General features: G+C 39.8%; 1 protein-coding gene across 1 annotated transcript in view; it reads left to right on the top strand.

Annotated features, from left to right (window-relative positions):
* FBXO32 (F-box protein 32) overlaps positions 1 to 14,976 on the top strand; it is a 43,970-nt gene extending 28,994 nt beyond the window's left edge. The window contains exons 6-9 of the mRNA XM_073632217.1: positions 216 to 400; positions 2,299 to 2,481; positions 6,046 to 6,189; positions 6,732 to 14,976. Coding sequence (XP_073488318.1) covers positions 216 to 400; positions 2,299 to 2,481; positions 6,046 to 6,189; positions 6,732 to 6,821 — 602 coding nt within the window. The 3' untranslated portion in view covers positions 6,822 to 14,976. The remainder of the gene's footprint in view (positions 1 to 215; positions 401 to 2,298; positions 2,482 to 6,045; positions 6,190 to 6,731) is intronic.
* Positions 14,977 to 16,666: the final 1,690 nt, after the last annotated feature.

The raw sequence follows: 16,666 nt of genomic DNA, 5'->3' as shown, positions 1-16,666 counted from the left end.
TTGGCTGAGAGCACAACCAATGTGACAGTTACATTTCCGGCACATGCCATGAATGTAACTGTTTTTTTAAACCGATAAATCGATGGGTTATTTCCACTTTAATTTTAAGGAACTGTCACTTGTTTCCTTTTTATACTCTGATCCTTGTTCTAACAAGACCATGCTTAATGCCGTTGATTTAATAACAATTTACTTTTACATTTTTGTTCTGGCAGTTCTGAATGATCAACAGAACATTCGTCTGATAAAGGAATTGCTACAGACCCTGTATGCATCACTGTGCACGCTGGTGCAGGGACATGGCAAGTCTGTTTTGGTGGGAAACATTAACTTCTGGGTCCCTAGGATGGAGACCATTCTGGACTGGCTGCAACAACTGCACAACATTAAGATCACCAGGGTAAGTTGGCACCCACCACCTACCTGTGTACTGCCAGATCTCCTACAATAGCTTAGTTGTTAAAGTATACGTTCATTCATTGTTAAAAATACCCCCCAGTCCCTTTCCTTGGCCCACTCAATACAGTAAACGTTGCCATCCCCTTGCGGGTTCTTGCCTTCTCTCATGAGTGAGGCCTTCCATGCTATCTACAGCCCAAACAACTTCATGCCAGGCAAGCCACACCTGCACACTGATGCCCCGAAGACTTGAATGGGATGCATTGCTACAGGAGCAACTCATTCAAGTCTATGCGATGATAGTGCACAGGCGTGGGTATGACACTTGGGGGAGCTGTCATAGTTTACTTAATTGAGTGGGGTTAGCAGAAGCTTCATTAAGCTTTTTAACAATTAGTGATCTTGGACTTTATAGTGGAACTTTACCCATAACAACTTAATAAAAAATAATATTCTTTAGCAAGGAACATACATTCCACCTTAACTACTTAGGGACCAGAAGGATTTTGGGCCCCTTAATGACCAGACCATTTTTTGTGATACGGCATTGTGTCGCTTTAACTGACAATTGCGCGGTTGTGCGATGCTGTACCCAAACAAAATTGATGCCTTTTTTTCACACAAATAGAGCTTTCTTTTGGTGGTATTTGATCATCTCTGAGGTGGCTGGTCTTTAAGTGGTTAATAATAACGTTATCAAAATGAATGTGTGCTGTAGATTGCCCCCAGTATTGTTCCTGTTTCTTCTTACTGGAGGCTGCCATTATGCTGAAGCCCAGAGCCCCTGAGCAGCAGTAAATTTTTAGGCTGTCAGCAGATTGGCCTTCTACATTTTCAGCACAGTGCTAAAAAATGGGTAGTAACTGAGCATGTGCAGAGCAGTGTGATAGGGAATTACTGGAGTTTAAACAGTATAGGCGCTTATACCTGTAGCTATACCTGTAAAAGGGACCAACCCTAAGTGATCTAGCAGGACTTATTTTTCTGACTAAAGTTCCACTTTTAGGCCTGATTCACACCTATGCATTTTTAGTGCATTTTGCATTTTGCAGATTTGCACTACAGTCCATTTAACATGGTTTCCTGTGGAACACGTTCTGTAGTGCAAATCTGCAAAATACAAAAAGCAGTAAAAATGCCTAGGTGTGAATCCAGCCCAAGGCCTGATTTACGCCTATGCAGGTTGCCGTTTGCATATTCCAGGTGCATTTTGCGTTTTTTCAATACACATTTTTGATCCATTTGAAGTCTATGGAACCAAAAGCCAGAGGAAAAAAAATCCCTGGCCCTTTCCATAAAATACACAGATGTGAACTTCATCCATAGGAAACCAAGGTAAATGGACTATAGTGTGTTTCTGCAAAACTGAAAATGCACTAAAAAATGCATAGGTGTGAACCAGGCCTTAGAGAAGGCTGCCATTGTTGACTTCCATCTGAAAATGCTTGTTATCTGAGGCTTCAATATTGGGAGTCAAAGACCTGGAAAAAGCAAATGGGTAATAGTTAGTGTAAAGTTGGAACTCCTGTTCTGTATACTTGTTCTAGGTCAGTGGTTTAGAAAATACAGATTAATAAGACAGCCTGGAAAACCAGCATTTTGTAGAAAAAAAAGTCGGCAATGACAGCTTCCATAGGATTAAGAGGTTTTCTATACTGTCCAATCTGTGCCCTCCAGGGACTGAGTTCCAGCAGACTTTGGCCTGGCACCATTAACGTTAGATGTTGCCTAACTTGCCTGCTGGGCCACGGTGGGCTTCCTGGCCCTTTGTGCAGATAATCTGATCTTCTTATGATATGAAGTTGCATGTTTACAGCAGAAGAAGTGCAAGAAGTGGTGGTGTTCAGCCCTCTGCATCCCTCACTTTTTTTAACGCACTGTCTTTTTTCTATCTTTTAGCCCGCTGTTAAGGGAATGACCTTAACCGATCTCCCCTTGTGTCTGCAAATGAACATCATACAGAGATTAACGGATGGGAGGGACATTGTCTGCTTGGGTCAAGTGTCCTCAGATTTGCAAGTTCTCAGCGAGGACCGTCTGTTGTGGAAAAAGCTGTGCCACTATCACTTTACAGAACGCCAGGTAACTGGACACCCCCAGGTGCACACAATAAACAAAACCCATTGTGTTGGCTTTTCATAGCATTGCTTTAGCTACGACAAAGAGAGCTTATCCTAATATGTCCCACTGGCCTCCAGCATATTGTGTGCCTTCTCCTGGACACGTTGTTCCCATTAGTGTTCATCACACATCATTGAATATATCTGTAGAGGTAATATGGAAGAATTACAGGCTGTGCCCAGCTGAAATATAAACTGATGGTTATCTGAGGAGCTGATGGCCTTTGGTGATTAAAGAGATGTGACGTAAATGTACAAGCCTGGTCCTTCCTGTAATAAAGAAACCAATTCTGGATAAAGATGGATGGGTAGATGACTGGATGAATAGATAAAGAATGAATGGATTGATGGAGAATAGATAGATCAAAAATGGATAGCTGATGGACTGGATGAATAGATATAGGATGGATGCATAGATCAATGGATGGATAGATAGAGGATAGATGGATACATACATCAATGGATGGATAAATTATGCATGGATGATGGATAGATAGATGAGGGATGAGTAGATAAGAGGATGGATATATAAGTGGGGGGGATGGATAGATGATGACTGCATGAATAGATAGAAGATAGATGCTTGGATTAGTGGATGGATAGATGGATGGAGATTGGATAGACGAGGAATGGGTAGCTGATGACTGGATGAACAGATATAGGATGGATGCATTTATCAATGGATAGATAGAGGATGGATAAATGATGGATGACTAGATGAGGGATGGATAGATAAAGGATGAATGGATGCATGGATAGATGATGGATGAATGGATTGATGGAGAATAGATAGATCAAGAATGGATAGATGATGACTGGATGAATAGATATAGGATGGATGCATTTATCAATGGATAGATAGAGGATGGATAAATGATGGATGACTAGATGAGGGATGGATAGATAAAGGATGAATGGATGCATGGTTAGATGATGGATGAATGGATTGATGGAGAATAGATAGATCAAGAATGGATAGCTGATGACTGGATGAATAGATATAGGATGGATGCATAGATGGATAGATGGATGATAGATGGATAGATGATGAATGGATGATGGATAGATAGATAGATGGATAGATGATGAATGGATGATGGATAGACAGATGAGGGATGAATAGATAAGAGGATGGGTAGATAAGTGGGGGTGGATGATGATGACTGGATGAATAGATAAAGAATGAATGGATTGATGGAGAATAGATAGATCAAAAATGGATAGCTGATGGACTGGATGAATAGATATAGGATGGATGCATAGATCAATGGATGGATAGATAGAGGATAGATGGATACATACATCAATGGATGGATAAATTATGCATGGATGATGGATAGATAGATAGATGAGGGATGAGTAGATAAGTGGATGGATATATAAGTGGGGGGGATGGATAGATGATGACTGCATGAATAGATAGAAGATAGATGCTTGGATTAGTGGATGGATAGATGGATGGAGATTGGATAGACGAGGAATGGGTAGCTGATGACTGGATGAATAGATATAGGATGGATGCATTTATCAATGGATAGATAGATGATGGATAAATGATGGATGACTAGCTGAGGGATGGATAGATAAAGGATGAATGGATGCATGGATAGATGATGGATGAATAAATTGATGGAGAATAGATAGATCAAGAATGGATAGATGATGACTGGATGAATAGATATAGGATGGATGCATTTATCAATGGATAGATAGAGGATGGATAAATGATGGATGACTAAATGAGGGATGGATAGATAAAGGATGAATGGATGCATGGTTAGATGATGGATGAATGGATTGATGGAGAATAGATAGATCAAGAATGGATAGCTGATGACTGGATGAATAGATATAGGATGGATGCATAGATGGATAGATGGATGATAGATGGATAGATGATAAATGGATGATGGATAGATAGATAGATGGATAGATGATGAATGGATGATGGATAGACAGATGAGGGATGAATAGATAAGAGGATGGGTAGATAAGTGGGGGTGGATGATGATGACTGGATGAATAGATAGAAGATAGATGGAGAATAAATATATGAGGAATGGGTAGCTGATGACTGGATGAATAGATACAGGTTGGATGCATATATGAATGGATAAGATAGAGGATGGATGGATGATGGATGAATAGATAGAGGATGGATGGATCGATAATGACTGGATGAAAAGATAGAAGATATATGGATGCATGGAACAATGGATGGGCAGATGATGAACGGATGGATAAGTGATTAATAGCCGGATGCACAGGTGATGGAAAAATAAATTAATGAGATACAGATCGATGAGGGATGAATAGATGATGAATGGAATAATAGATAAAGGATAGATGGATGGAGAATGGATAGATGAGGAATGGGTAGCTGATAACTGGATGAATAGATATAGGATGGATGCATTTATCAATGGATGGATAGATGATGTATAGATGCATGGATTGATTGATGGTTGGATGGAAAATTGGCTGATACATAGGTAATAGATAATAGATATTTATATAGACAGATAATGGATTGCTGTATCATAAGAGACAGAAAATGGGTTGAAGGATGATAATAATAGACACAGATAATGGATTGTTGGATAGGTAATACATGGGTGGACAGACAGATTTTCCTTCGACTGGATACCTGTATACTGGACAATGTAATCCGCGTCCTCACTAAATGATTGCAGAGATAAAAATCATTTGCACTAAAAGCTGACTAGTAAGTGTTTTGCTTTTAAATGGCATGCCTTAATGACAGCCTTGCCGTAAGATGACAGTAATACGGCACTATACTGTGCTATTCTGGGAGAGGTGACAGTAGATCAGGGGTCTTCAAACTGCGGCCCTCCAGGTGTTCAGGAACTACAATTCCCATCAATTCCCATCATGCCTAGTCATGTCTGTGAATGTCAGAGTTTTACAATGCCTCATGGGATGTGTAGTTCTGCAACAGCTGGAGGGCCGTTGTTTGAGGATCCCTGCAGTAGATGAACTGAATATTTCCTCGTAGATCTTTCTGGTCAATCGATAATTTGCACATTTCAGAAATCCAAGCTATCGTGATTCATGAATTGTATGAATCTTTGATGGCAGAACAAATATTCCTGCCTAGAATCAAGATAATCACGTTTGCAATTTACCTGGTTTTGAACCTGATTAGTTCATGATTGTCTCCTGAGCCCCCCCCAACCCAGCATGGTAATATAGAAAGATGGTGGGTCACATGTTCCTACATATCCAGAAGGTCTCTGTATTTCTTGGGGGCTCTGATAGCAGACTGGGGCATAGGGAAAGGTGAAACATTCTTTGACTTCCATAAACTCCACAATTACACTACATTATCAGGTCTCAGAGCTTTGTTGCACCTCTCTCCTGTCATTGCACAGCACAGCCGGCCTCTGTGGCCACCATCAGCACTTGTAAGATGCTGAGGACGCTTAAAAACTTTTATAATAGGATGTCAAAGTTTGAAAGATAAGATTTATGAGTGATACATTTGTTTATTTTCATTTTATTCTAGATCCGTAAGAGGCTTATCATATCTGATAAGGGAACTCTGGATTGGAAGAAAATGTATTTCAAACTGGTCCGGTGCTACCCCAGGAGAGAACAATATGGAGACACTCTACAGTTCTGCCAACACTGTCACATCCTGTCCTGGAGGGTGAGAAAAAATTACTAAAATTTGAACTCCCGGTTCGGCTCTCAGGTGCTACCGCCGCCATCTTGGCTAAGGGAAACCGGTACCCAAGCCTCTGTGAAGGGCTGGCTGCGGGGGGGAAGGAGGGGGGGGGGGGGGCGAACATTCCAGCTCACTTCGCCATGGCAAACTGAGCCGGAAGTGGGAATGGGTACCTGTCAAAACCAGGTACCCACTCCCCCCCTCCCCCAAAAGGTGCCAAATGTGGCAGCAGAGGGGGAGGAGGAGACAGACAAGCGGAGACTCCCCTTTTGGATGGAGCTCCACTTTAAGGGACCAATTAAAAAAATAGCCTGGAGTTGGGTTTTCAGTGCAAAAATGGCAATCCGGCTTGGAATGCTATAAAGAGCCAGAATGTTTGTCACTGATAGCAAATTGTCATGAAACTCACGTGACCGATCCTCTCTAACATGGAGTAGCGTTGTCATTCAATTGTCATAAATTGTTCTGTTTTATTATTTTTTTTCCTCCCTTATCTCACCAATCTCCATGTATTTCCTCCTTAGGGTACAGAGCACCCCTGCACAGCAAACAATCCAGAAAGCTGCTTGGTCTCTCTCTCTCCACAAGATTTCATCAACTTGTTTCGGTTCTAAACTTCCTGGATCAATTCAACAAGCTGAACAATTTTAAGGTCCGAACCTTCTCTGTGAATAGTGTACATTTTGCAAATGGCATAAGCCACAGATATTTCTTGTGGAAGAGGACAGAGTTCACTTGAGTCTTCTGTCCGAAGAAAGTGTTTTTACTACGAGACTTGGCTTGGATTTCTCGAGGCGTTGGCCAAGGATCTTCGTCGTTTGTGGAAAGAAGTCATCAAAGTGTGCACTAGGTGGATTTGCTTCCAAAGAGCAGGAGCTGGGATGGTCTGTAAATAGGATTCTCAGCATTTATGGACTAAGGCTTTATTGAAGTCTCTTTACCTTGCTGGGAAATTTCATCAAATGACCTGGTTTTGCCATAAACTGTGCTATTCCTCAGCACTCCGCCCACAGAATGTCGGATACACCACACATCTCTCTACCTCTTTTTATACAACCCCCTTCCATCCAGTAGAATTTGTTCATTGCTCAAAACCGAGCAGTCTGATGTAGAAATGGAAAAGGGTGAATATTTTAAAGGGACTTTAAAATGTCATTGATTTTAATTTTCCTATTGGGTGAGTCTGTTGGATATATGGTAAGACGAATGGATGACTACACTTTGGTTTAGGACTGCTTTTTCGAGGAAAAGTTAGCTCCTCAATAAAGTGGTCCAGAAAAACTCCAAAGCTGGAGTTTTTTTATTAAATAAAATCTAGGCAATCTAGTCCAGTAACAAGATTCTAAAGCGTTTCAGCTTACAAAGCCTTAATCAGAGCCAACGTGTTGTTCCCCTTAAATGCTGCTCAGTCACAAAGGAAATGGTGTTAATGTAGATCTAAACCCAATCATGAAAATTCTATAGAAGTGTTAATGTAATTTAAAAAGTTCTTTCCACTTTTTTAAAATAAGCAGCTTTAAAAAAAAAAAAAAATGGTAATCCCGCCATAAAGGTACTTGCTCAGGTACTTCCTGCTATGAGGGTGAGAACTGTATCCCAGTTGTGTTGTCACCCTGTTATATGCACCCCTGGTGGAGACTGCAAGAAAAAACAAAGGAGAATGGCGGCACATCCAGAAGTAAAATGAAAAAAAGTTTATTGAAGATCCATAAAATCAAGGAAAATGACGTACATCAGTCCAGTAAGGTGCTCAGTGGGAGCGTTTCACACAAACGTTCTTACTCATCACATTTGAAACGTGTCCACTGAGCACCTTATTGGCTTGATGTGTATGTCATGTTCCTTGATGTTATGGATCTTCAATAAACTTTTTTGATTTTACTTCCAGATGTGCCACCATTCTCCTTTGTTTTATCTGGATTTTTCCAGCTGCGGACCAGGCAAACACCCGGACTCCTAGCAGCTCATCAGATCCTAACAGGTGGCTTTGAGCGGTGTGCGCCCAGCTCTTTTTCTTCCAGGAGACTTTGTGCAGGCATAGTCTACTGTTATCATTATCAGGAAGCCATTGCAGAGCAATACAGACAATGCTCATGCGAGTGCATGCTGACAGGTATCGGATGGAAGAGACTGGCGGAGGTCAGCAGATCTGAGCTGCAAAAAAAAGGGGAAAACCGCATTTTATGAAAAAATATGGCAATTGTTTGTTTGGATACACAGGGCTTGATTTACGAAAACGGAGCATTTAGAATCTGGTGCCGCTTGTAACTTCAGTTGTTCAATTAAGCTTTGACAATAAAACCTGGAAGCTGATTGGTTTCTATGCAGAGCTGCACCAGATTTTGCACTCTCCAGTTTTGGTAAATAACCCCCACAGTGTTTTAGCAAATGAAATGTCATCCGGCTAGGGTTTGGATCTACTTTAAGCTCCACCTTATCCATGCAATACAATAAAGTATGGGGAAAGTATGGGGATAGGCTGGAAATGTGAGACTCTAAAAAGGTGTTAATATTGAGAAAAGTAGTTAGCCTGGCCATATTTTGCTCAATGGGTGGACCTGTTGGACCCATTCTGTTTAATCAACTTTTATTGAAGGAGCCTGTTGGCAATTTTTCGGCTAAACAGCAGCTTCATTAAATCAGATGGAACCACTCTGAGTCTTTTGGTGGCTGGCAGACCCAGCTATCAAAAATACAATATTCATTTATCTGCATTGACGTGGAGAAATCTATTTATTTATTTTTTTCCATTCAGTCATAGGCTGTGTATGGCCAGCTTTACTAGACCACTACAATTCTTTTAATTTTGCACAAAAATGTGCATAGTGAATACAGTTTTATGCCAAAGGCATTAGCAGAAAAAAACATTTTGAGGTTCTTGTCCCATTAAATCACCTTTAAACTCAAAACACAAGTTGGCCTCTGATGTTTATAATTTTTTTTAAATATAAAAAACTAATTTGTGAGTTATTCAAGCTGGCATTAAATTATTAATTGTATTTGAGGATATTTACCTTCAAAAGCTGGATTCCTGTTCTGTGATCTCATGAGGATTTTGCAGTCAGCAGCTCCTCAGCCTAAGATGGCTGACACTAAGTCAAATTCCACATTTCTGAGAAAATTAATAATTGTACACATTAAATTAAGAAAAATATACTTATAGAAATGTTTGTATTTTAGCCTGCAAATCAGCCTTTCTCAACCTTTTTGCCCCAGAAGAACCCCTAAAATGTTCAGGTCTCAGGGAACCCTTAATAAAATCAATTCATTGGGTATGGGAAAAATTCTCTTTACATTGGTGGTCTGTAGGAAGAATATAAATTAGTCAGAATGCCACCCTTAGAAGCACCTAAAAAGATCATTATCGTTATGCTGCTGGCTTTGCAAAGTCCCGTTGGCTTTGGAACTATCTAGGCACTATCAAATGGGAGGTCAATCAGCCACAGCTCAATAAATCTCTAGCAGCATTTGGAGGAACCCTGGTTGCAACTGTGTTCAGTGGGTCATGGGTGCAATGCTCTGGTTCCTGCAGCCACAGGTCCGTACCAAGGTCCAGACCTGCAGTTTTGGGGCTGGAGGGTATATCGCTTATGTGTTCCACTGGGTCCCTGCGGTGGCAGATGGGTCTTATAGTCTCTCTCTCCATTCAGAGATATCTGTGAATGGCTGTGCAGACTTAGAAGTCTCAGGGGAGAGGAAGTCCAAAATTTAGATAAGATGACAGGTAGCCATTTGGGAGTGGGTGGTGTTGGAATGCACCATATTTCCCTAAATATGGCTGTAACATTAAACCAACTGTAAAATGTGGAATTGGCCTTGAAACAACTCCTTTTCTGTCAAAGCGTACGAACTTCTACTCCAGCCTTTCTCAACCTTTTTGCCCCAGAGAAACCCTTGAAATAATTTTTAGGGCATGGGGAACCCCAGCTAAACCAATTCAATGGAGGTCAGTAGATAACATGCCACTTGTATTGGTGGTCAGTGGGAAGAACGCACAGCTTTCAGTGGTGGTCAAAATACCACCCTTGCAGACAGCTAATAAGATTACTGGTGTCTTGCTCCTGGCTCTGCCAAATGGAGTTGGCTCTGGAACTATGTAGGCACCATCAGATTGCAGGTCAACCACCCACTGCTCAAGGAGCCCCTAGCACCCTCTGGAGGAAGCATGGTTGAGAATGGCTGCTTCACATCTATTGGAAATTACTCATTTTTGTATGAGAGGCAACTTGTGTTTTTAGTTTAAATTCCTTTGACAGAAATACAATCTATGAAAACATTTTTTCACAAAAACTCAACTTGATATACTGTAGATTCTCATGATAGAAGAAAAGGGAATCGATTTTTAGAAAGTGATTTTATTTTTGGATGTTAGATATTTGATCTCTTATATCCTTGTGGAGAATATTTGTTCCTGACTCGTGTATAGATCTGTGGTTTCAGATTGACATTTTATAGCTTTTAGCATTTAAAGGGGACCTGTTGTGAGAGAAATAGCCATGCTATCATTTCCAGCTCCTAAATGCATGAGTACATGCTGGCCAACGTCAAAAGTAGACTTTTGGATTTAGGGTGATAACTTTTATTGGCTAACCAATATATGGTATCAACCTTAAGCCAAATTTCAACTCCTATATGAAAATCCCAGTTGACTGGCTGTCATGTCAATCCTCCGACTTGAAGCTGACCTCCAGGCTAAATACATAAATAAAATTTAATACAATTTTCTTGTTCAGTTACCTTTTGGATTTACCTTCAACTATGTAGTGCAAGGGCATGCCTGATTACATACAAATTGAAAGTGTTTAAGGAGTTATTTTTACCTGCCCAAGGATTTTAATTTCAGTCCATCCTGCCCTCAGATTTACACAACTCTATCACAGGTGGATGACAAAACTTATAGTTCATAATTACTGTGGTGTCCTCTCTACACCTCCAGCCTGTTGACTGGACAGTAAAGGAGAAGCAGAATCCCTTTGCTCTCTCCTCCAATCAGCTTGATCCATGCATGCGGTTCACCTGATTGGCTCCTTGCACTGTTGCTCCTGGTCTAAGCTCTGCTGTATATAACAGAACAGATTGGAAGAAGCTGATGCAAAGTCCAAATTTGGGTACTTACACTAGTTACATAAAAATAAATCTATTTAACCATGAATTAATAAATACAGAGCTGCACTAAACTGTGTATTTTACATCCGCCTGGAGTTCAGCTTTAACTAACCTAGGAGTCTCTGACCTGGAGCAAGAAGGCAGTCTCCAGTTTCCAGCCTTTGAGTCTCTGACCCGACTGGCTGATTTTCTTTTTTATTCTGATTTAGTGACTTATTAAAGTCGAACTATAGGCAAAACGTTTTTTAGGTTTTTTTTTTTCATTTTGGATAGATTAAGGAAGGGTTAATAACCCCTGTTAGGTTTATTTTTGCCATCTTTGTCCCATTGGGGAAATTTCCCTTCACTTCCTGTCCCATAGCCAAACAGGAAGTGAGAAGAAATCCCTGCAAATTAAGGGAATCCCTTGGGGACCCCAAAGGCACCAGAACTAATGTCCCCATTGGAAGATTTCCCCTCTATTACTTTTCTGGGGACAACTCAAAATCTGTGATTTTTTACTTTCAATGATAAATGGTAAACAGGACAAATGGAGATGGTGAATCTCCCTAATGGGGACACAGACAGCAATGAAAACTGACAGCTGTTCTAATCCATCTCCCCTCTATCCAAAACTAATAAAAATGTTTTGCCGTTAGTTATAATTTAAGTAACAAAACTGACATGACAGCCAGAGAACAAGCGTTTTCAGAAGGTAGAGAAGAGCAGCAGAAGTGTTTCCTTCATGACGGGTTCCCTTTAGTAATTTTCTCAGTGTCTTAATATATAAAGAGGTAGCTTTTGGTTCCAAAAAGTTAGACGGCACATTTTATCACAAATAAATAATATGAATATGTTCACACAAATGCACTTTTTTTAAACCTTTTATATTTATTGTGTGTTAGTATGCTTGTGACATGACGATTTAAGTACTGTAACTATTGACATGAGATAGGCAGTTTACCTTCTTTAATAATGAATATTAAAAGTATTTAAAGAGGCATGTAATAATGTGCACTGTGCTAGAAATTCTTAAAGGGTAAGGGCACTTTGGAGAAACTTTCAAGCACTTAGAAAGTGACATTTGACCTGCATCAGATATACAGTATTTGTTCACGTTAAGTGCATGCATGCTAAGCCTTAACAAATAGGTTTATGTGTGCTGGAAATGTCACCCTGCTTGTACCCTTCACTATGTTCGATCATTTTCTGACACATACCACTAATATTATAGTTGCTGTGTATCCTCTTGAGCCTATGAGGACTGTTACTTTGTACACTAATGCAAGCTGATGAATACTCCATGTTGATGCAGAGCCGAAACCGAACAATTTTTGCTTTTTGTTTTTTTTATGTTAAGGGTTTAAAATTGTAACTATATTGTTACTTTTTGTTATCTTTTTTATTTGTTTATTAAAGTGGATGTAAACCTTCACATATACCCAGTGAAGTGAACAGCCTCAGATGATACACAGGGATGAAACAAATCTCCCTACATAAGTTTTACATGTATATCTGCTGTCTTCAGCTTTCTATATTCTTGAAAAAGTGCACATCCTGTTAGAATTTTTACTTCCTCTTTCAGCAGTGGGAGGGGAGTCTGGGCATACACTGTGTGACAGCTGATTGGAGGAAAGGCGCCCCCCCACATAGGCAGAGGAAGAAAGAAACATGCAGAGCTGTGCTGTGAATAGATCCGCTCTCTGCTAGTCTATTTTTTGCAACCTCCCTAACACATATTTTCAGCTGCTTTATCTCCCGTGTCGGAGCACTTGTCAGAAGTTGTCGTGCTGATAACAGAAGAACGGAGCAGCAGAAAATCATGGGACTTGGTGCTCTCTCTCTCTCTCTCGAGAAAAAACACTACAGATATATGTGCCCAGGTCAAATTTCATGAATCGGGTTTACATCCACTTTAAGAAGAGAATAAAAAAAAGTACATTTATCTGGTTATTGAAGTTTAGCCTCTTGTTTTATTGAAACTACAAGTCTCAGCCAGACTCTAGGTTCTTCCTTTCCCCTTCATCAATATTCTAATGAATGTTTGTTTTTGAATAAAAGCTTTCCGTTTTTATTACCTACCTTATTTTACACCATCACTGGATCTCTGTGCTTCTCTATACATTGCAGGTAGATTATGGCTGGTGGGAGGGGCCAGAAGGGTGCTCTACATCAGGAGGTCTCTAATTTTCTAAACAAAGGGCCAGTTTACTGTCATTCAAACTTTGGGGGGGGGGGCAGACTGTAGCCTGTGGAGGAAGACATTGGCTTGATGTCAGTGGGAGTAAACTATGCTCCATCATTGCTAGTGGGGGGGGGGTGGGGGGAGTAATAGTGCCCCATCATTTGTGTCAGTGGAAGGAATGGTGCCCCATCATTGGTGTCAGTGGGGGGAATAGTGTCCCATCATTGGTATCAGAGGGAGGAATAGTGTCCCATCATTGGTATTGGTAGGAGGAATAGTGTCCCATCATTGGTATCAGTAGGAGGAATAGTGTCCCATCATTGGTATCAGAGGGAGGAATAGTGTCCCATCATTGGTATCGGTAGGAGCAATAGTGTCCCATCATTGGTGTCAGTGGGAGGAATAGTGTCTCATCGTTGGTGTCAGTGGGAGGAATAGTGTCCCATCATTGGTATCAGTGGGAGGAATAGTGTCCCATCATTGGTATCAGTGGGAGGAATAGTGTCCCAACATTGGTATCAATGGGAGGAATAGTGTCTCAACATTGGTATCAATGGGAGGAATAGTGTCTCAACATTGGTATCAATGGGAGGAATAGTGTCCCATCATTGGTGTAAAAGGGAGGAATAGTGTTCCATTGTTGCTCTCAGATGCAGGAACTATGCCCCACTGTTGCTGACAGTAGGGGGGAATAATACCCCAAGGGCTAGATAAAAGCTAGCAAAGGGCCACATCCGGTCCCCAGGTCACAGTTTGGAGAGCACTGCTCTACATTAAAACTCGGTACTCCCCAGCCTTGCTGTAAACATGGGAGAGCCAAGGGAATATTGCAAAGGTGAGTAGGGAGGTGAGTAGGGAGGGGGGCATTCAAGAGACTCTGTCACTTTGCCCATTCAGGACAAAGCAACAGGATCTTTAATTATGTACTAGTATTATGTTTTAGCAGGTATAGGAACATGGCTTCCAATCAGACATGAGGGGGGAAAGTGACCTACCATCAGATCCAACCTCCAGCCATGCATGCTAAGACTTGTAGTTTCTCCATAGTTGTTGCACTTTCACTATACAATGTGACACACGTGTGTCTTTGAATAAGGGACACCATAAAGGGAAGTCAATTTTTTCCAAATAGGTGTCACCATTTCACTCTGCATCTCCTAAACTTTGACACTTCCTTGGTGAAGAAATGAAGCTATGTTATGAAGTCTGATCAGTTTTATTGTATTGAGTGTTCAGAATGTGACTTTTATATTGTTATTTTGCTGCACTTTGTAATTGGGGTACACCAGCAAACGATGCAAAACAAATTTCTTGCGACATGCCGACTGTAATATTACCATGTGCTAAGGATTATTTCCTAGAAATAATGTATATATTATGTGTATTATGTGTGAGCTGTTTGTTTCCATACGAAGCATGAATGCAGGTTTGTGAATTCTTTGTACAGTGTTTTCTATTCAGGTTCTATGTTATTTCCATAAATATAGTTTTCAGCTAAACTCTTTTGTACGTTTCTTTTATTTTAAAAAGCAAAAAGGCTGTATTGTGACTAGTGAAAATTCTGGATCGAAAACAAAAATTCAGGATGCACTTGGCCGAAAACCAAAACTAAAATGGACAGTTTAAAAAAAAAAAAAAAAAAAAAAATATATATATATATATATATATATATATATATATATATATATATATATATATATATATATATATATATATATATATATATATATATATATATATATATATATATATATAATTTTTTTTTTATATATATAATTGTATTATATTTGACTTTTTATTAATAGTTTCTGAAGTGCTTTTGCGTTAAAAAAAAAAAAAAGTACAAAAAAAATACATCCCTTTAAAATTCTATGTATGGTTTCACAATAGTCCTTTCCGCTGTAACGCACCTCCCCATTGGAGTTCATTGAAAATGCAGCAAAAATTCATCCAAAACACACCCGTGTTGAGATTTTGATGCGGTTTTTTGAGTCGCATGACCTGGGAAAAAGCGCATGCGTTTTCTAACGGCAATACGCAGAACCCTATTTTCAGCGGCGCCTGATATATCGGTGCATCCCTAATTCTAAACAAAAACATTGTTCATTGATGGGCTTTAATATGGTAATCTGCAGAAGCGTATTCAATATAACGCAGTGCAGAAAACAATGATGTGAAAAAAAAAGTCCAAACAGTCAGCCATATGACACATAAACCAAGACCGACGTCAGTGTTGATTGCACTTCTGAGTATGACCTTCTTTGCATTGGGGTACATTTCTTTGGAAGCAGCAGGCCTCTTGCTGCTTTTTTTGCGTTTGAACGCATGCGTTTAAGCAGAGCTGCGTTTGAATGCAAAGAGCAGTATTTTACAACAACACCTATGCACACAATCCCTTTGTAAATCAAACAGCTCCAGGTAACAATAAAAAGGTAATTGTTAAAGTAGAACTATGAGCAAAACTTTTTTTTTAGATTGTGGATAGAGTAAGGGAGGCTTATAACCCCTGTCAGATTTTTTTTTTTTTTTTTTCGCTCTGAGGAAGAAGGTCATCCTTTGAAACGCGTCAGACGGCAGTGACTCCTGTAATCTCCTCTGTTACGATCAGGAGTCTGTTACCACCCTGAATAATTGCTATCATCTGGAGACTACTTTGTATCATGAGTTTTTTGCTTATACGTTTGTGAGTAGTTTTCTATTTTACTTCTAAATAAAATATTCACCTAAAGATAATGCACAAGGTCGGTGCACCCTTGTTTTCTTTCTTTTCCCTTTTTTTTAGCCATCTCTATCTCATTGTGGAGATTTCTTTTCACTTCCTGTCCCACAGCCAAACAGGAAGTGAGAGGAAATCTCTGCAAATTAAAGGAATTTAGTGCCTTTAGTTTTACTTTAATATTAATAAATCATCAAATTGCTTGTAGAGCAATTATATACTGCAGGTGATAAAAATATATATATTAATATGTTTTTTTTTTTAATGAAACTGGAGTCTTCAAAGGGTTGCAAAGATAAATCTATAGACCGAGTGGGAAATTCCCTGCGAGCAATACTTTAGGTCTTATGTTTAAAATTTTCTGAAACAAAAGGGATTCTCATTGCCAGTGATAACAAGTAGATTCACCTTTCATTGTCCATGGATGGAAGTGACATTTCTAAACCCTGGGACAAGCCTAAAGGTTAGTAATA

This window comes from Aquarana catesbeiana, linkage group LG05 (genome assembly GCF_042186555.1).
Source record: "Aquarana catesbeiana isolate 2022-GZ linkage group LG05, ASM4218655v1, whole genome shotgun sequence".
NCBI classification, from domain to species: domain Eukaryota; kingdom Metazoa; phylum Chordata; class Amphibia; order Anura; family Ranidae; genus Aquarana; species Aquarana catesbeiana.
This window is presented reverse-complemented; position numbering and strand designations above follow the sequence as displayed.